This window comes from Rhinolophus sinicus, chromosome 1 (genome assembly GCF_057876585.1).
Source record: "Rhinolophus sinicus isolate RSI-liver-muscle chromosome 1, RSI-T2T, whole genome shotgun sequence".
NCBI classification, from domain to species: Eukaryota; Metazoa; Chordata; class Mammalia; order Chiroptera; family Rhinolophidae; genus Rhinolophus; species Rhinolophus sinicus.
In genome coordinates this window covers 77761112-77785249 of record NC_142501.1, presented here as the reverse complement: position 1 = coordinate 77785249, position 24138 = coordinate 77761112, and the positions used below count along the sequence as shown (strand labels likewise).

Genomic DNA, 24138 nt, shown 5'->3' with positions numbered 1-24138 from the left:
AATGTGTTAACTATCTTATTCTGGATTGTGTATTGGAAAATTCTAATAAAAGCAGTGTAATTTTAAAAAACAAAAGATCTTCCACTGACAGAACATCTGCAAACTTAATGAGGCAATCCATTGAGATAAATACATCGACTTATAAATTCCAATACATGCAGCCAGTAGCATCACTGGCCAAGTACAAACCATCTGGGGAGGTTTGGAGACTTTCAGTTCTTTTGGTCACAGGCTAAATAGAGCACATATTTCACACAGCAGAGTATTTCTTACACAGTTCTCCTCCAGGAAAAAAAGACATTCTGCACACCATATTTAAAAACAATCTCAGAGAAACTATAATTAAGGGGAGAATGGGATAGAAGTGTGCAGTTTAGTCGAGTTCATGGTAAAGGATCATGTGTTTATGTAGACTTTCTTTTTCTCCTCCCTAATGTCATTAATCTAAATCTTGACTAACTCTTCCATATGCCTCTTATATGTGTTTCAATAACTAGATTATAAACTCCTGGGGATTAGGAACTAACATAGCTTTTAAGTCTTTCTCCCAACTTTACTGTTTGGCATTGTTTTAGTCACATAGTTGTGAGCTAACAGATAGTGGTGGATGAAATTATATGCTACACAAAGCACTTTTACTGAGATGTAGGGAATTAATAAGGATTAATAGCAGACCCAATTTAATAGTTATATGAGTATTTGTTTTACTTTTCTCGAGACAATTTTGGTATATTGTATTTACTTGAAAATTTTTTACATTTCAAAAAAATGTTCAAGTATATTGGCATAAAGTTGTTCAGTTATTTTTATTAACTTTCTGATTTCTGTAGAATCTACAGTGATCTTCCTTTTTACATTCTTAATATTGGTTATTTAAATTTTTTTAAAAAAATGATTGGTCTTGACAGAGTTGTGTCGATTTTATTAAGAACCAACTTTTGGAAGTGAGTCATCTCTGTGCATTTCTTTCACAAACTACTAATCTTTAATATTTAGTCTTTTTCTTTTCTAAAATATGTGTTCAAGGCTAATGCTTTCCTGTATCTTATGGTTTAGCTCATCCCACAAGATCTGAGGTGTAATTTTTATTATAATTCAATTATTTTCATTACTATTCAAAAATTTTCTGATTTCCACCATTTCTTCTTTTACTCAAAAGTTTAGAGGTATAATTCTTAAATTTAAAGGATATGAGAATTTTCTACTTATATTAAAAACAATTTTTTTTAGTTTAAATGTACTTTTGGCAAAGACTGTAATTTCAATGTTTTGAAATTTACTTTAAAGCTAAGCACATTACCAATTTTTTAAGTTCCATGTGTGCCTGAGAAAACTATGTCCTTTGTAGTGGCTGGGGACAGTCAATTTTACTTATTTCATTGTTTAAATCTTCTATCTTTACAATTTTGTTTCCTTTTTTCATCAGATAGATGGAAGAATGAAAATACTCCAAGTATGACTGTAGATTCACCTACTTTTCTTTGTAGTTGTGTTAGTTTTTGCTTCATATATTTTGAGATTGTTATTCACTGAGTACACACATAGATTTATTGTAACTTCCTAGAAAATTGAAACTTTATGAAGGGTTTTTATCTTTAGGAATACTTTTTGCCTGACATTAATTAAAATTGACTTTGATATTAATAAAGCTTTCTTCTGATGAGTATTTGCATGTATGTCTTTTTCCTTGCGATTAATTTTGAACTTCTGTACCCTTATGTTTTAGACGTGTGTCTTCTAGCATATATTGTTGGGCTTTATTTTTCCAATAAATCAATCCTTGTTTTATAATTGAGGCATTTAATTTACATTTAACGGAATAACTGATATATCTGGATTTAAATCTACTATCCTATTATTTACTTATCTATGTCTCCTGCCTACTCAATGTTTCTTTTTCATATATATATATATATATATATATATATATATATATATATATATATATATTTTTTTTTTTTTTTTTTTTTTTTTTTTTTTAAGAGATTGAGAATTAGTATCACTCTTCGACCCGGGCAAGCAAGGTCCTGTTCTGGACCCCATACTCATGGGTCCCTGTGTCAAATTTGGAGTCCTCTCTGGTGCCCAGGAACAGCTGGGCTGACAGTGCCATCTGAGTAGGGCAGCCCAAGTCAAAAGTGGAAATTGAGTCCTAGTCCCCATTTCTCCCCTTTGGGTCACTCTCTTCCTACCCTCTAACCCATGTGTGCGCTCAATCTGATGTCCCCCAGAATTCTGAGATTTGTTCCTATAATGTGGGCCACAGTTCCAGGAAGGCAGCCAGATAAGCAGATTGCTCCTGCTGGATGACACTGTATTTCTCCCATGGGATCCTGCAAGATTGGGCTGCCAGAATGGTACCGACAGGCTAATGTCGAGTGACTCACATTGTTCATGTAAGGATAGGCATCCTGAAAAAAAAATTTGCTCATAGTTCTGCTCACTTTCTCAGGTGGCCTCATTTAGAATATTATTTCATTATTTTCCTTCTATTTTCTTGAAAGTTATATTCTTTATAATTCTTCTAGTGGTTACCTTTGTATATTACAACACTCAATCTTAACCTATCAAAGTCTGACAATAATTTTTACTATTACTTTCTGCCTGGCCAATGAAAGAATCTTGTTAGAACATTTTAACTTCATTTACTACTTTCTTCTGTATGCTATTGGTTTTATTTCAACTGTATATATCTTTTACCTCTCATCAGACATTATCATTGTTTTATATAGTCAATATTTACCTGAATTTACTTATATTACCTTTTTGTCGGCCTTTGTTTCTTCTTTGATTTCCAGCCCTTCATCTGAGATCATTTCCTTCCTGCATGAAGAACACTTTTAGTATTCCCTTGAGTGAAAATCTGCTGTTGAAAATTGTTTTTATTTGTCTGAAGCTGTCTTTATTTCACCTTAATTGTTGAAGGATATTTTTACCGGCATAAAATTGTATGTTTGCAGTTGCTTATTTTCAGCACGTTGGAGGTATTGTTGAATTATCTTCCAGGATCTATTGTTTCTGTTGAGAAGTCTGTTGTCATTTCAATAGTAACGGCTTTATAGGTAATGAGGTTTTTGTTTCTGGACATTTTTAGACTCTCTTGTTGTCTCTGGTTTTCCACAGTGTTAACATATGCCTTAATATGTTTTTCTTTTTTAAAATTTTGCTCCTTGGATCTGTGGCTTGATTTTTCTTTTCAGTTTAAGAACATTTTTATTCCATTTTCTCTCTGAATATTAGTTCCCCATTCTCTCTATCCTTGTCTTCTGAAACTCCAATTATATGTACGTCAGACTTTCTCAGTGTATTCTCTCTGTCTCTTATCCTGTCTTGTGATAAGTATTTTTTCTATTCCATTGCCTCCGTGCTTCATTCTGGATATTTATTTCAGAATTTTATCATAGTTCACTAATTCAAACTTCAGCTGTGTCTAATTCTATTAAACCAATCCTGAGTTATTAATTTTGGCTAATTATTTCTTTTCACTTCTAGAAGTTCCATTTTATATTTCTTTATAGTTTCTAATTCTCTGCTAAAAATCTGTCCTCTTTTCTTTTTCAACTTAGTTATTTTAAAGATTCTCATAACTGAGATATAGGGAAGCCTTGTGGGTCTGTTTCTATTCTGTAGTTTCTCTTGTTTTTCAACCTTATTATTTATCAGGTCATTTTTTTCGAGCGTGACAGACACTGTATTTGCAAAATTGTTTGTAGAAATAAGTGAGGCCTAGAATGATGTTAATGTTCAGAGAAGATTAATTTTTGCTTCTGCCTGTTTCCTCTATAAAATGGAGATAACAGTATACCTACTTCATGAGTTGCTGTAAAGATTAAATGAGTTAATACAAGTGCTTAGGATAGTGCCTAAACAAAAATCAATGTTTTATAGTATATGAAGACAGAAACTTATCAGAGCCCATTTTCTATAAGAAATTTTGCTAAGTGATTTTAAGGCAGAATTGATATATCTCCTTAAGAAATACCCATAAAGACCATTCTGTGTTGCAGGCATTGTGTTGGGTACCGAGTACAGAAAAATGCAAGATAATAGTTGGGCTATGTAATCCACCATGGTTACAGAATTCCTCTGTGGAAGTCATACACAGATGAATTCAAGTGTGTTTCTTGGCCATTCGTCTCAATTTTAGGTCTCCTTAATATTACTTACTAAGTCAGAATCACCAATAGTGAAGTTAATATTAGAAACCTGTCCACTTGCATCAATTTTAACAGCATGTCTCTAATATATATTCACAAAGAATTGATGGCAAGAGTATTCTTACATGGCTTTAGAACAATGAACTAAAGGTGAGGAGATTTAAACAAAATATTTCTGTGTATTCCAAAAAGAAACTTTAAAGAATGCAGAAGAGCAGCAGAAAGCTATGGGGAAAAACAAGACAAAAGAAAAACAAAAAACAGTCAATTTAGCTCACAGCCATCTAAGAAAGGATGGAACTTCATGTCTCATGAAAAAGACTCTGGAATAACTATGCATGTTAAAAGGGGGTAGTAATAATAATACAAACTAAAACTAATAAATAATAATTGTTACACACAGTGGCTAACACCACAAATCAAAGAACAATTTTTAGATACATATAATATGAAAAGGCCTTTTGTATAAGTCTCTGCATTTATACCTACAGATATAATCACTGTCAGAAATAATCCTAGAAATAAACATTAATCTTCAGATTATCTCAGCAAAATTACTGATGTCTGTCTGTCTGTCTGTCTGTCTATCTATCTATCTATCTATCTATCTATCTATCTATCTATCTATCTGGCAATATTTTTCATCCAATAATCAAATCCACTTTTAAATGAGGTAAATTCCGCAGATTTTGAATAAGGATCCTAAAATTCATTTGTAAGTTGTTTGATTAGAACTCAGAACACATTTTTTTTTCCTACAAAATCAATGTTACACATATAGTTAAGTTCCCCTTTCTATGCTTCTAGGGCATTTAACAAACATAATTGTTGCTTTTATATTAGGCATTCTGTACCTGGAATTATGTCCTTTACACTGAAAACTGCAACCATCTGCATCAGTGTGAGAGAGCAATGGGGTCTGAGAACTGAGACCACGTGTGTCAACATGATTAATTTGTTGTTACTGGGAAACTTTGCTCGGGAAAGATAAGACTGTAAACCAATAAATAACTTCATTGTTTGTTTCAGGAAATTCCCATATAATCCTTTATCTCAGACAAACAATCTGTTCACCTTGGCAAAGAGTTCACTTATCAAGCAACAGTTTACTCATCAAGAGTGGCTTCAAGGGCCGCTGGTTAGCTCAGTTGGTTAGAGCGCGTTGCTCTTAACAACAAGGTTACTGGTTCAATCCCCACATGGGCCACTGTGAGCTGCACCTTCCACAACTAGATTGAAACAACTACTTGGCTTGGAGATGATGGGTCCTGGAAAAACACACTTAAATAAGTTTTTAAATAAGTTAAAAAAAAAAAAAGTGGCTTCAAGACTCTCGCCTTGTTATAGATACTAAGCATAAAGCTATTGTCATGAACTTTTCCAAATTCTAGTGTGTTCTCCACCTAAACCACTCACAAACTGTGCCCCGTCAGAGATTGTCAAGACGGTTAAGACAGTCTTCTATTATTACAGAGCTCTAATAAACTTAGTTTTGCTTTATTAACAGGTTGTCTGAAGATATTTTATGTGAGTTCATATTATTTATTCCTTTAATCCTTGTAACAACCCTATGAGTAAGTTCTACTCTTATGTGTTTTAGAGATGAGAACACTGAAGCATACTGAATAAAGTGACCTACCCAAGGCTACAAAACAACATAATTCACATGAATCTAAACTATGGTACTAATGTTACTGAGTCTTTCTCCCTTCTAAGTCAGTCAATTTGAAGAATCCCTGAAGAATGCTGTGCTCTGACCCTCTCAGCCCTGAGCCCCTAAAGACTGTAATTACTACCTTCATTGTCTGTCTTCCTCCCTGGATGGACTAGGAGCTCTTTGAGGGCAGGGACATATTCTGTTTACTTCCATACTGCCAGTGCCTACCCAGCATAATCTCTTATACACGGCAGGCATTCAATAAATGTTAATAAAATAAATATTAAATGTAACTCCATTTTATAAATGAGGTTCTGAGATACTAACAGTCTTGCTTTAGCTCACCTGGAAAGGAAATGTTAGAGGCCACACTCCCGCCCATGTACCACAATCTTCAGCTCAATTGTAAACGAATTCTCAAGAGCAGACTGTTTGAGATGAGAGACTACAAACACTACAATGGGGGTTCACGTGTATAAAACTGCAGACCTACCAAAATACTATATTTCTTTGCTTTTTGCTGAAATATTATCATCTCAGTGTGATCATACAGGATATCTCATATTGATTAAATGCTTAAATCACATATTTGTCTCTGATTAATAAAAATGGAATACATTAATTGAAAAATGCAATTTCTGACAATGCTTTAAAACAGGGAATTCCTATGAAATTTCCTTAATACAGGTGTAATTCACTTCTCTATTCTAAACAGTGCTTTCCACATATAGAGTTCTACTTTATTATTATGAGAACTGAATGTTATATAAATATTTGGGCATAATGGAAAAGTTTAAAATTTTACATACAAAATAAGTCTGTCAATGCAAAGAAAGTAGGCTGGAAAGGTTTTCTGTTCATTCTGATATAGCTACTCATATAGTAAAGAAATAAACAACCTAAAGAGACACATAACCGAATGCAAATATGTGGACCCCGTTTTGATTCTGAATTGGTGGAACAAGCTGATATAAAACACTTTTGAGCAATCATGGAAACGTGAACGAGGACAAGTGAAGATACGTTATTATGGAAAAAAACCTCAACTTAGAAAAATATACTAAAATATTTATGTAAAATAATAGACTGCCTGAGCTCTGCTTTGAAATTCTCTGGGGGCGAGGTGGTGAGTGTGTTTGTGGGCATGCTCACGTGTGTACAGATGAAACAGTATTGGTAAGATGTTGGTAATTGTTGAAGCTTGTGACGAGAACACGGGGATTCATTGTACTCTACTCTCCATTTCTAGGTATGTTTGAAAATTCCAGAATAAAAAGTTTAAAAACCAGCTCATTTCCCCAGTATTGTATTAGTTATACAAAGTACCTGATCATTCACACACACATTGGCTGCAATCTCAATACTAATATCACAACCCAAAGTAAAAAACTATCCTTCTCATCTGTGGATAGACTCCAAAATTTAAGAAAGCAGTTCCTTTTTCTGCTTAGAGGAATTTTATAGTTTCTAGCTGGGCATTAAGGAAGCTTTTCCCAGCTGTCCATCTCTTCTGAATGTATTAGAAACCTTCAGTTATCTGCTAATTAAAGGAATCAGTGCCACACGGGATGGATAACTGCCCTTTTCTCATTTACTCTGGCTTTACTCAGTGGCTTTTTAAAAAAAAGCACAAAGTAATCTCATCAAGTGCCAACCCATGCCTTACTTTAAGATAAGCAACTTCAAGAATCCTTAAAATGAATATCTCACTTATAAGATGCATATTCTTTCAAGGACACAGTGTATTTCCTCGTGTAACTTAGATTAAAACGCAGTGTAAAATATGCTTTATATTAGGCACTTTTTATATCTGGCCTGGTTCCTGGGTATTTCTTTCCTGTAAGTGTGGATTCTAACCTTCTGATGACATGGAAAATCCTTCCAAAATGTGGAGGAAAATGCAAATGATTTTCAGTACCTACTAATTTTTACTATACTTATACCTATACCTTTCATCTGTTTTAAAGACACTAAAAGGCAAAATGTGTTATGTAGCAAATATCAAGGGTCTTAAATATTAAACAGGAAAATAAGGCTCAGAGTACAACGGGTTATTGACATACTAAATCGGGAATGTAGGTCAATCCTTTTATAATATTTTCACGAGTTCTTATTTTATTAATGTATGTTACGACAAGGAGAAAAAAGGATTATGGCATTCTGTTGTTAGCTATTATTTTATTGTTTATTTAAAATATAAGGCAATGTTTTAAAAATATTTATGTATGTAACATCCCATAGATGTTTTGAAAAGCAAAATTAGCAGAAGTTTCCACAGATACATCTAATACCTTGCTTCAACTGAAATCACTGCTGCTGCTTCAGAGCAATAACAGCATAACATCTGGGAGATTTCACAGGATCAAACAACTTCACAAGTGCAGACCATGCAATATCTTCCTGAAAATTGATAAGTGATTTAGAAATAAAACCATTTGTTGAAGATAAAAACGAGAGGTAAGTGAGACTACATATTGTAATATGAACACTACATAAAAAAAACGACATAAAACTATTCTTTGTTGAATAAAATTAACATTTATAATTTCACCTTCAGGAATTTATGCTGAGAAAATCATTAGAGATGTACTCAGAAAGTGAACTACAAGGTTACTCTTTGCTGTGATTGTGAAAAACTGGAATTTGCCAATAAAAATTGGGTATTACTTAAATAAATTACTATATGATGAAATATTATTCAGCTCTGTAGATTTAATGAAATGAAAAAAATTCTAAATAAATGAAACAAACTAGATGCAAACTGAATTCATAATTTGAATCCAGTTTTAAATATGTGCACATACATATATTTGCAATATATATGTATATGTATACACACATAGATATGAGAGAAGCTCTAGAAAACATACCAAAAATTTAATAGTTCTGAAAGGTGGAATTATTGTTACTTTTAATTTTCATTTTTTATTCTTCATTTAAAAATTTTAAAATATGTATTAATTTTATAATGTTTTGTAAATATTAAGAATACATAAATATTTCTCTGATTTCTATCACTTCATTACTAATCTATTAATCTTTGTGCACACCATTTGCTGCACAAATAGAAAAATATAGAAAATGCACCTATATTACTTAGGTCAATGAAAATTGTTTTGAAAAGAGACATGATGAGTACTTAGTAAAATTGACTGTCACCTACCAAGTTTGGAACCAAAGCTTTGCAGTGTTTTTTGACTATGTTATTAGCTTAGGAAAACACATAGTTTTCTAAATACTTAAAAATTGCCTTTCTCCATAAAATTATAAATTAGAACAAAAGCAAACATTTATTAAAATCCATTTTTTCCAAGTAGCCTGTTGAAAAGAAGAAAGGAAGGCTAATAAAGGGTTTCTATAGTGGAAACATAAGCCTGAATCCACAAATGGGTTTAATTTAAACAGTTCAAAAACTTTATTTTGATCACAGCCGAGTAAAACCTGCAAAAAGCATTGTCCCTAAAGATAACCAAAAGGACAGTATATTTAGTCAATTAACAGATAAATAAGACTGCAAAAACAAACAAACAAAAACAACCCCCAAAATCAGAAAGTCTTCATTGCTTAGAAAAAAGTTTCTAACTGCAGAGTGCATGTGTCCAAAAATTTAAAAGTGAAATAAAAGGCAAATTTTACAAAATGTAATATATATATAGTGTGTGTGTATATACATGTATGTGTGTGTGTGTGTGTGTGTATATATATATATATATATATATATACACACACACACATACATATATATATATATATATATATATATACACACACACACATATATATATAACGGTCTTCATTAATTTCAGACCATTTAGCTACATAATACATCATATACGATAGTTTGTGTTCACTGACTACTGTATAGTAATTACCATACAATTAAAATAATGTAAGCTTTATTATGGCAGTGTTGCTGCAGACATCTGTTATACATATGTTTATATTTTAATGTACATAGAGTGAATATTTAAACTTTGAAAATACAATGCGAAAAATTATCTTATGTATTAATCCTAAATTCTATGTGAATGAAACTTCTGGATATATAAATGGATCAATATTACTGGAATTAATAAAGGTATTTGTTATGAATTTAAAAATAACATAATTTACCTGCTCTTTTAGGTAGCAAAGTCGATCCAGAAGAATCAATGTCTCTATACAAGGAGCCAGAACAACTTTCAACTAAAATAAAGAATAAGATAGGATGGTGGTACTTAAAATAAAAAAAGAAAATAAAAAAAAGACTAGCTAAAAATTATGTTTAAGAAAATGCATCTACAGAAGTTTGTATAAGGCCAAGTCTTCAATACTCATTGTATATCTTCAGAAAATGAATACTGCAGAGATCAAAAGTTTCTCTTTAATAATAATAGGAAAAGAATGTCCTGTAAGTGACTTTGAGGTAGAATCCAAAAGCAATCATACATATGTGATAGAAAGCTTTTAAAGGGGAACTAAGAATGAAATTCATTAAAAGGAATGCTTGTGAAATAACAGAATTGAGACCAATATGTGTTCAAAGAACTCTGAAATTTCTTTCTGTGCATTTATAATACACTTTAGAGAAATCTACCATGTGTTCTCTTTATTACATTACAGACACCTAATATAGTTCTGAAATAGGAAATGATCCCAAATGGTTTTTTTACAGTATGAGAAACAACATAGATTGATTGGCCCCATAATAAAATTTAATAGGATTCTATTCAAGTCTAGCAACATACCCAATTTAATATGCTTAATTCTGAGAGATTTACCATATTAAAAGCTTCCAGCTCATTCATTCTAGGCTTATACTTCTCATAGTAGTCCATTATAAGTTTTTCTGGCAGCTTCAAGATAAAACAACAACAATAACAATAAATTTAACAATAGTTAATACTTTTTTCTTATCAAACATACCCTAAAGTAAAATAAACATAACAAAAATTTTAAATGAACTAGGGGTTTGAAGAGCTGTAAGGATATTCTTGCAGTCAATATAACTCTTTTTACTTAAATCTTCTCCATCAATATACGTCATTCAGCATATCACAAATAAAACCACCAAGAAAATCCTATTAATATAGTTTAATTTTAACGAGTAATGATGAAATATTTACTTTCATTTGTTCCTCTGTTAGGGGCACATAGTAGGAGCTCAATAAACATTTTAAAATAAAATTAAGATTTAAAAGAATATATGTAAAACTATATATTATAGAGAGTAATTCCAAGACAACAGGAACACAATAAAGGCATATATTCATATTTAGGGTAATTTCCTCTAACATCAACTAAATAAATCCATTAACAAGCATTTCTTCTGTTTTTTTCTCTAAAACATAGGATATCCATAGTACAATGAACCTTTGTGGATATCAGGTTATGTTCCGTATCACGTATATGTCTGTCTGTGTTACCACCAGTTGAGTTTATGCTCACTGAGTCAACTGTATGTTTCTAAACTTGTTATGCCAGTTATCTTATTGTAATGATACAAGTACATAATCAATGAAATATGAATGCAAAAAGTTGTTTCTAAAAGTTTAATGCCTTTGTGAAAAGTTTGATAAAGGAAAGTCACCTGAAGAAATCGCTGTCAAATTACATGTGGTCAAAATAAAAGAAAGACTGGATAAAAATTTAAAAATCTGAAAGGGTTTGTACTCAGATTTCTTCACAAATGTCTAAATACATATATTATGTTTTTCAAAGTCCCTAGTCTTCCTCTTGTACTAAATTTCTTTTGAATTTAAAAAGTACAAAAGGGTAATAGTGAAAAGTAAGGCTTTGTCTCATTCAATTTCTAGTGTAGCCTTCCAGAAAAGATCTCCCCCTTGGTACAGAACCCAAACAGATTACACCCCACCCCAATCCTTTTTAAAACTTTTCCCATCTTTGAATCAAATGAGTACACCCTGGATCCAATTTCTGCAGTGGAGCATATGGGACTGGATCCAGGCCTGTACTTCAAGCCAAGAAAAATTCTCATCTCGCAAAATTTTGTGTGTGTAAATTACAGTCTTTAGTCTTTACTTCTCTCCTGCCATCTCAGATCAGCAGTCAGGGGACAACTCAGAACACACCATCCTTTTTCAATCCTACCTCACCAGCATACTGCTTCCTACAAACATGGTTTTTCAATGTGATTCCGTGGGTTCTCCAATATTCTGTTTCTCATTTATGCCAAACTGGAAGCAGCACCACCTAAACTAGGAATTGTTGATTTTGCTGCTCAGGATATGCCACTTCAGCGAACTGTATTCTGTTGGTTTTGTGGGTGACCGGTAACCCTAGGCATGTTCTCTTGGCATCTTTCTACATCCCTCTTTATCTTCATTGTACTTTACAATACATATGCTTTCTGATTCTGTCAAAGGAGTTTGAGTTTCTGTTTTTCATTCTATTTGTTGCTTTTGTGTGATTCTGAAAAGGTGAACACATAACCTTAACTCTATTTAAAAAAATGGAAGTCTGTTGCCCTTCACTTTAAATGAAATGAAGTTCGACGTTGTAGACTGCATTATAGGTATGTTTGATGCAAAAAAGTTACGGTGGAACTTCAAACGGTGAAACTAATATATGCAAACCTGTGTCCAAAAAAGCAAAACAAATTTATGCCAAATTTGGTGAATAAAAGTACATTAATATGTTTTTAAGAAAAAAAATTCAGTGTTTAAGGTGTGATTTCATGTTTTAATCAGCTTTTTCAATCAAATGCTCAACTACCGGTCTGATCAGATTAGATCACAGAAATCATATGAAAAATTTAAAATAAAGACAACATCTCATTTAACCCTATTATTAGTCTGTAACATATATATACATATCTATGGTCTCATTTTATAGATGATATTATTAAGTGTTAATGCTAGTGAGAGCCGAGGGAGAGCCAACACCCTAGAGATAAAGGCAGGCATCAGAACTGCGGGATTGCCCCGTGTAGGTCATGCTTAGGTAAGACATACATGGAGACTTACAAGTTGAAGTGCACATTAAATGGAAGCTGGGAGTACTGGTCATGTGATCCATTGCTCCCTGCTGCCCATCATCCCGACTCCAGGTAAAGGGATTAATGACCTAAGCTCGGTAATAGGGTTCTAGCTCAGTGGGCTGTGGTTTGGTTCAGGGCAATATCCAGTCTTCAAGGGAAACTGGGGTGATACAGCAAATGAGCAGTCATGTTCAGGAGTCAGACAGACTGGATTGGAATCCTTCCTCCCCAGTTTCCTAGATTTTGGCCTTAAGCAGTCCACTTAACTTATGTTTCAATTTTCTCACCTGTAAAATGAGGGTACCAGTACACCTTTCATAAGGGCATCCTTAGTATTCAGTGAGATACTTAGCACACTGTCTGGCACAAAGCAAAGGTTCAATAAACATTAGCTTTTCTCATACTGTTTGTTGAAAATAAATATTTTCGAAGTTTTAGATTTACAGAAATTTTGCAGATAAGTTTCCATATAACCTATATGCACTTTACCCTATCATTAACACATTACAATATGGTTATTATAATAAATGAACCAATATTGATGCATTATTATTAGCTAAAGTCCATATTTTATTCAGATTTCCTTAGGTTTTAACCTAATGTTCAGCATCCCACCCAGGATACCACATTGCATTTAGTCCTAGTGGCTGTGACAGTTCCTCAGACTTGCCTTGACAGTGCATTTTGCAGAATGTTCCTTCATTGTCATTTGTCAGATGTTTTCCTCACATCCTATCGAAGGTACATACTATCAATATAAGCTATCACTGTTGCCATTGACCTTGATTACCTGGCTGAGATGTTTGTCAGGTTCCTTCACTGTAAAGTTCGTCTTTTATACCCTTTCCCTACTGTGCGCTTTGGAAGAAAGTCACTACGCATAGCCTATACCTAAGGGGTGGGAAGTTATGTTCCATCTCCTAGAGGTAAAGTATCTAAATAAATTACGTGGAATTCTTTTCCATGGGAAATTTGTCTCTTCTCCTCCCTGTCTTAATTAAAACTGTGTTTTTATAGATCTATATAAGGAGGTCCAGATAAGCAAAGGTGGACCATATTTTAACTTAATAGGGAATGGGTTGGATAAATAGATGACAGATACAGTTGTTCAGAGATCCTTCCCACATCGTATGTGATCAGAAGATGAGTTAGCAATTGACCTAGTACTCACCATTAGATGGAGGCTACTGAGAATGCTGATACACCCTTGGCTAGGTCATGATAAGCTCAGGAACTAAGGTAGGTGAATGTGGAGATAAGGTCCATTAGCTGATCCTGCCCAGGGAGCTAGGAAAGACATGGCCAGTGGCAATGAGGCTGAAGTGGGCCTGATAGTCTTAGGTTGACAGAGAAAGTCATCCATGTGATTACTCCAAAGAACAGAGAATCTTCTGTTACTCACTGAGAATCTTCTGGAGCACACAATGCAAAGGTGACTCAGTATGTTTCGTACTTTTAGAAATGATGCAGTCAGTATAAATAACTAATCTTCCTATGTTTGGAATTTATGGGGAATAAGATAGAAGTATTCTTTTTTAAAGTTTTATTATTTTTTATTAAATTTATTGGAGTAACATTGGTTAGTAAAATGATATAGGTTTCAAGTGTACAGTTCTATAGTACATCATCTGTATATTACATTGTGTGTTCACCACCCAAAGTCAAAACTGTCACCATTTATTTGATCCCCTTTTACCCTCATCTACCACCCCTCTCCCCTTACCCACTGGCAACCACTAAACTGTTGTGACTATGAAGTTTTGCTTGTTTGTTTGTCTTAGAAAGAAAGGAAAATGTAATGCATAAAGTTCTTCCCGTGTTTTCTAATGTATACCTGTTCAATTACTAGCTAATGGAAATAAAATTTGAATTTGCTACTATCTGCATAACATAAACTACATATAAAATATAAAGTTCAGCTCATATTCATTCTAAAATTGGTTAGTGATACATTATAGAATTATTACATATTTTCTCATTTGAATTAAGTCATTTGCAGATTTTGTACACCAATAATTCTAATAATAAAAAACAATGTGACTTTGAGTTAATGTCATTTCCTATATTAACAGTATTAATAAAATTAACCAGCTCTTATTTTTCTTCCTTAAATAAAAAATAAATAAAAGGTGTAACGGGTTTTCCTATTCTTTCAATGATTACATTGTCTACCACTCCCTAGAGTTAATGGTTGCCAGGGAGACATTTCTATACCTAATGCTTCCCTGTGGTTAGCTAGGAGAATAAATATAATTTTTATAGGCAATGTGGCTATTCTTATATAAAATTAGACTTATATTACATAAGAATGTTCTTTACTTAATGGAAATATCCTTTTATCTTCTGTGAATTTGGCATTAAAATATGATTAGGCTTGGTCCTTGCATGTAACAATTGTGTTTTTGATTACAGTTTCAAAGAAGTTTGTTAATTCTTGTTTTTTTCCCCAACTTTAATTGCTCCAAATCTATACAACCATAAGTTAAAGGAAACTTTGCTCTTAATAATATGTATATCTTCAAGAAGAATCTGAGGTGATTTATAATATGAAACATAAAAATATATTAATAGTAGGGCCATTACAGAAAGGATAAATTCTCAAGGATATACAACTCAAGGGAGAAGGACACGATACCAAAATATCCTAGCTAAGCACAGCTGCTGAAATCAAGCATAGATCGCACTTAGAGCCTCCCAATCCCTAAGGCAAAGAAGTACGCTGAATGTTCTTTGGAGATCATCCTATGATGAAAAATTAAACAGAAATCACGTAGTCGTTATACGAGTGTAACAGAACCCACATAACATAAAAAAGCTTCTTTTCCAAACACATTAAGACTCAGAATGCCTCAAACCCTACGCCCCATTTTAATGTGTTCCTGCCCAATCCCTGTCTGGGGAAAGGACCACGGGCCTGTGGTCTTCCCACAGGTACATGTGTCCTCTCTTCTGCCTCTCTCATGTTATGGGATTTAGGGTATTGGTGACAGGGCTGCTGCTGCAAGCTGATATGGTGTCTTTGTGCGAATTAGAAAAAGACTCCCCCCCATTACTTTGAGTGGACGCAGTCAAGGGCCAAGGCAACTGCTGTGAGTGGAAGAGGGGCTGCTGGAATTTTAGCTACTGTGCCCTTCGCTAGATGACTTCGTGCAGAGCAAAAATAATGGCATAACCCTGTGTGCTCATCCTGCTGATGAAATGGTGCAGAATGAAACATCTATCCAAATAGGTGTGAAAGAGGTCAAATCAATCAACTAGATCTTTTTCTAGGGGAACATAAAGGGACTGACAGTGATGTACCAAGTTTGATGACCGTGGAAGCATACTCATGAATAAACAACCTATCGTAAGCAAAAATCTGGAGAGAAAAACAATTTAGGATAAAAAGTGAACTAGTTGGTATTTCAGGATATAACTACCAGTATAATGGTGAAGGATTAGAAAACACGGATTGTTCCTCAGAAAGTAACACTCACTCAATCACTATGCTGTGTTGAATCCTGCTCCCATTAACAAACCACATCGTAATGAAACGAGGCTGTGCATGCTTTTCTGGGTTCTTGTGAAGCTGAGATTCCAGTCTTTCTTATAAGTCTGTGTATTCCTGAAATAACCTCCCACCAACGATTGAAAAAACCTGAGTAAATCTTTATTCCTTGCAAATAGCCACATTTCTTCCTTCTTAAAACTTTGATAAAAGCAAACTACTTAATCAGTTCTTATAATGTATCCCTACAGGGATGGACTACTGTAGGTACAGGGTTCTAAATAGGGGAATATACTTCTTTCATGATGTGATTTGATACAGAGATGGGGCTTGGAAAATTAGATGCACTGGGAAAGGCACAACATCCCTGTGTAATATTCCTGCCCAAAATGCGTAACTTTAATCTTTAATTACTTATGAGGAAACACTTAGACAACTGGCCTTTTCAAAATACGTCAATGTCATGAAAGACAAAAAAAGAGGTGAGGAACTGTTCTAGATTAAATGTGACTGGGGACATGGAAACTGGATACGATGCCACATCCTGGACTGAGAGCCTTTAAAAACACGCCATGGAAGACAGAGGCAGAAAGAGGATGCCATTTTGTTCCAATAATGGCGACGCTAACTTTGCATTACTGGATTTGGGGTGTTGACCATTTTTATCCACTTCTGAAAATAGTCTGTGGGGGGTATTTTGAGACTGTGTCAATATCTTGTTCCCCCCAAATCTTTTATCTGATGGTTTTCATCCATTGATGATTCTCCTGTGAATCAGCTATAACCTTGGTGTTTGAAAAGAGCAGCAGGAATTTATTTATAGGAATAATGCATATGTTTTTCTCATATCATCAAAGATGACAGGTTTTCTGTATATTTCATCTGTATCAGGAATTCGCTGTTTCTTTAGGGTCAGAGGAACTCATTTAATCTAGACCATTATGGATACAGGTAAAGGTAATGAGCTCCTTACATTTGTTGTTAGCCATACTGTGGAACGAATCCTGCCCTGGCACCCGGAGATTATGATCAGTTCTGATCTCTGATTTAGCGTCCAAAGATCATTTACTTGCCCTCTCCACATGTGCCCTCTCCTTTACCCTCATCTCTCACCACTGCCTCCACTATCTGCTTTATGCTCCAGCAGTGCCAAGTCCAGAATCATGTTTCTTATTATATATCTCTGTGGTTTTTGCCTAGCCTACTCCCCCCACACACCTGAAAGGAATTCCTTGCTCCCTACCTTTCCACCTCATTTGCTTAACAGGCTCCTAGGCATCCTTTAAGACCAAGCTAAGGCACTGATGTAGTCTGTGAAATCTTCACAGGTAGAGTGAGTCATTCCTTTCCCCTATGCCTCCACCATACTTTATATAATGTCTGTTATTGCAAATTCATGCTATAAACACTCGTTTTCTTTTTTCATGGGTTATGTCTAATTATCTTTGTAGCTCCAGAGTTTCCACTGTTCTTGGCACATGAGAGAACCTTCAAAATAAATATCTGCTGATGAACAACTAAATGATTTTGGTCTCAAAAGGTTTGCTTTTGCTAGCCTGATTTGGAAAAATATCTAAGAATATATTTTCTGAATTATCCTCTATCTACTTCCACTAAGGTTCTAGCTTAGTGGTTTTCAACTTGGTCCATTTAACAGTATAACTCCCTCCCCCATCAATTCACCAGGTTTATTGTCTTTATTTCATTTATTGTCATTTATTTGAATATTTGTATAGCACACACACACAAGCTCTAGAACATAAGTTCCTTTTATTTTTTCTTATGGACAAATAGTCCAGCTCATTCTTTGTCAAAGATCTTTTAAATATTTTGGTATGTTTAGTACTTTAAATTTAAATGGTTCACAAAACATGGGAAGTCACTATTATATTTCCCAATGTAATGCTCTAATAAGAGAAGCTCAGAAAATGGCAAGTCATTTCCCCAGGGTCAAACTTTTGAATAGTCAGAATCTCAGGTGAAAATTAATTTCCTTTTAAAAATAAACTATAAACAAATCCTTTTATTGTCCTTGATGGCAAAACTTTCATGTTAGCACTGATACTTCATGGCGTGGGAGAGGAATAATAGGTTTGTGTATTGGACTGGAAATGTAAGTTTGGTTTTAATAACTTATCCTATTTCCAACCACTCTGGCCTGATGGACATAACTCTTTTAATTCCTCTTGCTTAACAATAAAATAAACAACCAAAAATAAAAAATAAAAAAGCCAAACAAACAACTCCCAAATTACATATACTCATCCACTTGCTTCCTCTCACCGGCACATCCTTTAACACGCCTTACATTGTTCTGAACCTTGGGCGTCTTGTTCCTTTTCTTTTTCTAACCAATTTTATTTGACCTATTTGTTTTTAATGAGCTCAAATAATATTATGAGAAAATCAGTGGGGCATTATTATTTCCTTTATTAACTAATAAAGGTAATCATGTAAGACTGATTTCACATGGTGATACTTATCTACATTAGCCTTTTGTGTTTGCGTGTTTCTAATTTCACTTCTCAGGATAGTGGTGGTTAATAATTGAGGTTTTGATGTTAGTTGAATCTGTGTTCAAGTTCCAGCCCTACTGCTTGCTAGCTCTTTGACCCTGAGGAAATGACTTGCCTTTTTCTGAGCCTCTCTTTATTAGATTATTACATTGGGAAATATAATAGTATTTTCCATAAATGTTTTGTGAAGAATAAATGAGATAATGTCGTGATGGCCTCAGCATAATAATTATAGTAAGTGCTTAGTAAACATTAGCTATTATTAATATTCTTAGCAGTAATAAAATAAACACTTTAAGGAACTTTTACTATGATTATTATTAAAGACAAACCTGAGAAAAGAAAGCCAGCAGAAATGATAAGTAAAATTCTTTCTGGATTTTTACTGTTTTGTTTTTGGCAAAGGATAATATATTTTTAGTTTAAGTAAAAACTTAGCTCCTGATTTGTGAAAATAATGCATGGGTTTGTGTTCTTGATATTAAATACAAGACATGAAATTAAGACATGCAATTAAGATTAATTGGAAGAAAGACCAGTTTGATTAAAAATATTTTTTATAAAACCCAGAAATAAAATAAGTATGATAACAGTGTCTAGTCTTGTTAATTTATTTAAGATGAGAAGGATCTTCATTTTGGTGACTAAATAAAAAATATTTATAGAAGTCATATCAGTAGTGTTATTACTAGTACATATGCAAAGATCAGAATAATAAAAACTAGTACTCTTTAGTTAGCATATACTATTATCTCATTTAATCTTTCTTAAATCCTACGAGTTAGACATGCTTTTTTCAAATACTGTATTTTGCTGTGCATAATGCGTTGCCATGTGTAATGTGCATGAACATTTTGGGCCCAAACTTTCAAGGGGAAAAAAATCTTTTGTTTTAACTTTTCAATTCAAATTTTTATTTGTTTATATTTAGGTACTTGTTTTTTGTATTATAAAGGAATTTTAGCATTTTTTTAAACATATTATGGTACAGGAAATTTTATGTGACAAATAATTACAAAACACAAGAACAGATACAAGGTACAAGAAATGTTATGTACCAGTTAACAAATTTACTATATTTACGCATCATAGAAGGCCCAGAACTCTTCATCATTGCAAGTTCGTAGTAAGTTCAACAAAACCGATTACTGTATTCAAGGGTATTATTTTGCATATGGATACAGTTATTGATTTCTAGAGTTACACTTTTAACTCATAAGCATAAATAAAAGAATTAAAAACATTTATATAGATATGGAATTAGTACTACCCATGTATAATGCACATCCTTATTTTCCCCTCACAAATTTGGGCAAAAAAGTGCGCATTTATACATGGCAAAATACGGTAGTCATTTCACAGGGATAGTTCGTACCCGTCTATTTGGTTTAAGTAATATAGCAACTGGGGAGTAAATGGGTAATTGGTACAATAAATAATACTCTTCAGCTTTGAAATAAATTAATCTTTGTAACTTTTCTCTTTCCAGAAATACATTTCATTCCTTTAACCATATTTTATTCTTTATTTCAATTTATAATTAATTAATCAAAATACCAGAGTGATCCAAGTTCAACTTAATATTTCAGTTAATAACTTTAATATTTCAGAATATTTCAGTTAATAACTCATTTGAATCATGTTGAGAGCCTATTTTATTCCTCAGTGTTAGAAAATATATTACTATAATTGGCTTACCTTTCTGTCTTCAACAATATGTTCTTAATTATTAGTTTGGGCCTTCTACGATGTTACTACTTTCCAGATTGTCACATTCGAAGGCTTTCTGAATTTAAGATTTTTAATTTTAATTAGCTATAGGATCTTTAAATAAAAGCAGTTCAAAATTAAAACCACTGTCTCTTGCTTTACTTACAATTCCCTTTTGTTCTGTTATCTTGATTTTTAACAGTATTTGATTTGAGAATTGGCATGTTTTTCCCTGAATAAACCTAAAGGGGGAATGTCTCTGGACAGCAAACTATACACATTGACAGGAAAGGTCAACTGAAACAAAGGTAATGGAAGTCTGGTTTCAATATAATTTAGAATATTTTTCACAAATAAGAGAAAAGTGGAAGGCAAATAATTTTTGTATGATTTCAAATGAAAACAATGAGTAATTATGTACTGACCTTGGACTCATCTAATCCAAGCTTCTTTAGTGACTTTCTGACATAGTCCAAAAAAGAAGAGGATTTGGAATAAATTTTACCAACATGCCGATCACTGCAAAACAAAATTGAATCATGAAATATTTTTAAATGCCTTCTGTGTATATGACGTTAGATCCAGATGTGATAAAAATGTATTAATAGTAATATTTTTGTGACCATTTTGAACTTACATATGATAAAGTATTTGAGATTTGCTTTTGGGAAGTCCTTCAACATACTGCAGTGGAAGACAATATTATGAATACAATACTATGAGAAAGAAGTTGTAAATTTACAGTATTAAAAAGCCTCATTTTAAAAGTGTACTATATAGGTCTTTCAAAAGTTTCCACTGTGCTCCAAAGCACATTTTAATTGTACTGGCTCAGCATGACAGCACACACGTCATTGCAACACATGCTGATAGTGGTGATAATTCAACAGCTCTGCAAAGGAAACTTCTTCCATGGCAGGCACTGATCAAGCACCACAATGCTGAGCTGGGTCTGACTTGATTTCATGTATGCCCCGCAGATTTTCATTATAATTTAAACAAAGTATCACGAGATGGCTTTAAATTTAAATAATGCAATGCTAGACTATCACATCTCCCAATTTTGGATGCAATGAGTGTAAAAATCAAGGGAATGAAAACTTTACCACCTCCCAATATCAAAAAACAATGAATAAAAGCGCACTCACCCTTGGCAGTACAAATACTAATCCCTATGATTAATTAAATATGAAGAGCTATCAATTCTTCCATTGAAATATACCTTAAATATCTAACTTCAGTTCTGTTTCTAGATGGCCACCTCAATTCCACTTCTTACCTCGTGTCTGGATTATTATAACTACTTCCTAGTTAAGACTGAAGTCTGTCCCCTTCATTCCTGCCTATATTGTCATGCTATTTTCTTAGAGGGCAATTTTTATTTACCAACTCCCTGCTAAAAAAAAAACTCCTTTGAAATAATAGTCATTTGAATAGGTATAGGATCCAGGAAGCAGAAATTGCATTTTTAATAAGTTTTTATGTACTTATCAGATCCTATACATACTTATGTATCTTATGTATAACAGACGTCATATAATAGATATGTATCTCTTACATATCACAGAACATTGAACTAAATAACTGTGTGACAATTAAAATATATCATTTAATGTTAATTTCTTGCTCCTCATCTTAAAAAGGCTCTTAAGGTGTTTTGCAGAAACAAAAACATCTAGTTAGACTGTAACAGGAAAATACATTAATACCATAAGTAGATCTATTTATTAGTCAAGCAGACAGGGTACAGACAAGCTTAACTATACAAACAAACAAGTGTAATTTAAAACATACAGAGAACCACTGAACAAATACATAAGGAAAATGCAATGTAAACAAAACAAATAATGACAGCTAATATTTATTTCATGTTTACTATGTGCCAGAGATTCTTAAGTCCTTTGCTGCATTTACTCATTTAATCCATACAGCGCCATGTGGTAGGTCAAATTATTATCCTCATTTTAAAGATGGTGAAACTAAAGCACAGAGAGGTGAAGTAAACTGCCCAAAGTTTGAATTCAGGAAGTGTGGCTTCAGAATCTGGGATATTAACTGCTACTCAACATTACGCAACACAGTACTTCAACAGGATTCATACTCAATATTGTTAAATTGCAGAGGAAGGATGCCCACCTGTGTGCTATAGGCAAACAGAAGTGGGCAGGCTCCATGACATCTTACAAGAGTGTGTCTGTGTATATTCTTACAGAAAAGCTTTGTGGGCCCTCCTGCTCTGCTCGAGGGCAAGGAGCTTAGTGCACTAGTGATGGTAAATACTAAGAGTTACAAAATTGTATGAGGGATGGACATCAGGTAGGATGTCTTTTCTTTCCAAATCATGTATTGCCAGACTTACTGCTTAAACTTCTCAGCAGTTAGGGCCAGTCAGAAGTATTTGGCTTACTTCCAAGTGGCACTCCAGAAATGGTGGTTATTTTCTGTTATTGTGCTTGGGGTAAAATCATCCCCAGTTTATAAGAAATCTTTTACAGTGTATAAAGGAAGATAGGTGAACAAATGTTATAACCAATGTGATAAGTACATGATGGTGAGCAGAAGAGAGCAGAGTTGGGTGTGATTTAAGTACTTCACAGAGGAGGATTTCAAAACGTCTGTTTCCAACAACAGTAGTAAGAAGTGAATACATAGTAACATACTAAAATTAGGCCAACACGTACAATTTAGAAATACATTACAACAATTTGTTTTTATTTCTTAACAATTTGTTTTTAAACTGTACTCCTTAAGGACTCCAAAGAGGTACTTTAAAAGCTTACAGTCTTCCATAAAAACTGAAAGTATAATTGTCTAAGAAAAAAGTCCTTTTCAAAAATCTGTTGAATTTATTTGATTCGTTTGTAGGACTGTATTTGAAAATAGAGTGCTATTGCTAAAGAAGGCTACAAAAATTGGTTTATTACTTTCATAGTACTGGAGAAGAAGGAAGTACCAATGGTTCCATTTTGATTAAAAAAAATATATATATATACATATACATTATATGTATATTATATATATATATATATTTTTTTTACAAAAGACAGAAAACCAATTTAAATATTACCAAACAACATGTGTAAGTACAGTGAGTCAAACTTTCAGAACTTTTGGAGGTAAAAAGTTACTTTTGTAAGACATGGCACCAATCTCTAAAGGCTGGGTATCTTCAAATTATCTTTCTTAAAAATAATACCTGCAAAGAGAATTTATGATGCAGAATGCAATCTGTTCTTTTAATTACAAGGAGACTATTTCATTCATCAGCCTTTAGTAGTGTCTATACCCTACTAAGGATAAATACTGCAACTCTATTAATTAAGAAACAAAATAAAAAAGAGGCAGCCAAAAAAAATGTCAAAAGTTACTAACTGGAAAACAAAAGGGCAGAATAGGATTAATAACAAATGGCATATGGGGCAATTCCATTTTTAATTTTTGTAAGTGCCAATCCCATTGCTGTCATTTTATAATACTTCAGATTTAGAGTCTGCCTTTGATAATTATGTATCACAACATTACAGATTCACTGTAGTCTTACATTTTGCTGAAGTGTGTGAAGATAAATAAAGCCTACTGTCCATTAATTAATATGATTAACATAGCTAATGTAATTGCTTTCTGTCAGAAAA

General features: G+C 33.2%; 1 protein-coding gene across 9 annotated transcripts in view; it reads right to left on the bottom strand.

The window, feature by feature from the left end:
* Positions 1-24138, bottom strand: part of METTL25 (methyltransferase like 25) — a 120864-nt gene that overhangs the window by 19042 nt on the left and 77684 nt on the right. For 3 of the 9 annotated variants that reach the window (XM_019754138.3, XM_074325347.2, XM_019754137.3), the window contains 4 exons: positions 20932-21025; positions 10575-10649; positions 9928-9999; positions 7973-8214 (listed from right to left, as the gene is read on the bottom strand). In XM_019754138.3, coding sequence (XP_019609697.3) covers positions 8122-8214; positions 9928-9999; positions 10575-10649; positions 20932-21025 — 334 coding nt within the window. In that variant the 3' untranslated portion in view covers positions 7973-8121. The other 6 variants (XM_088801011.1, XM_074325341.2, XR_016022407.1 and 3 more) reach the window with 5 other exon arrangements.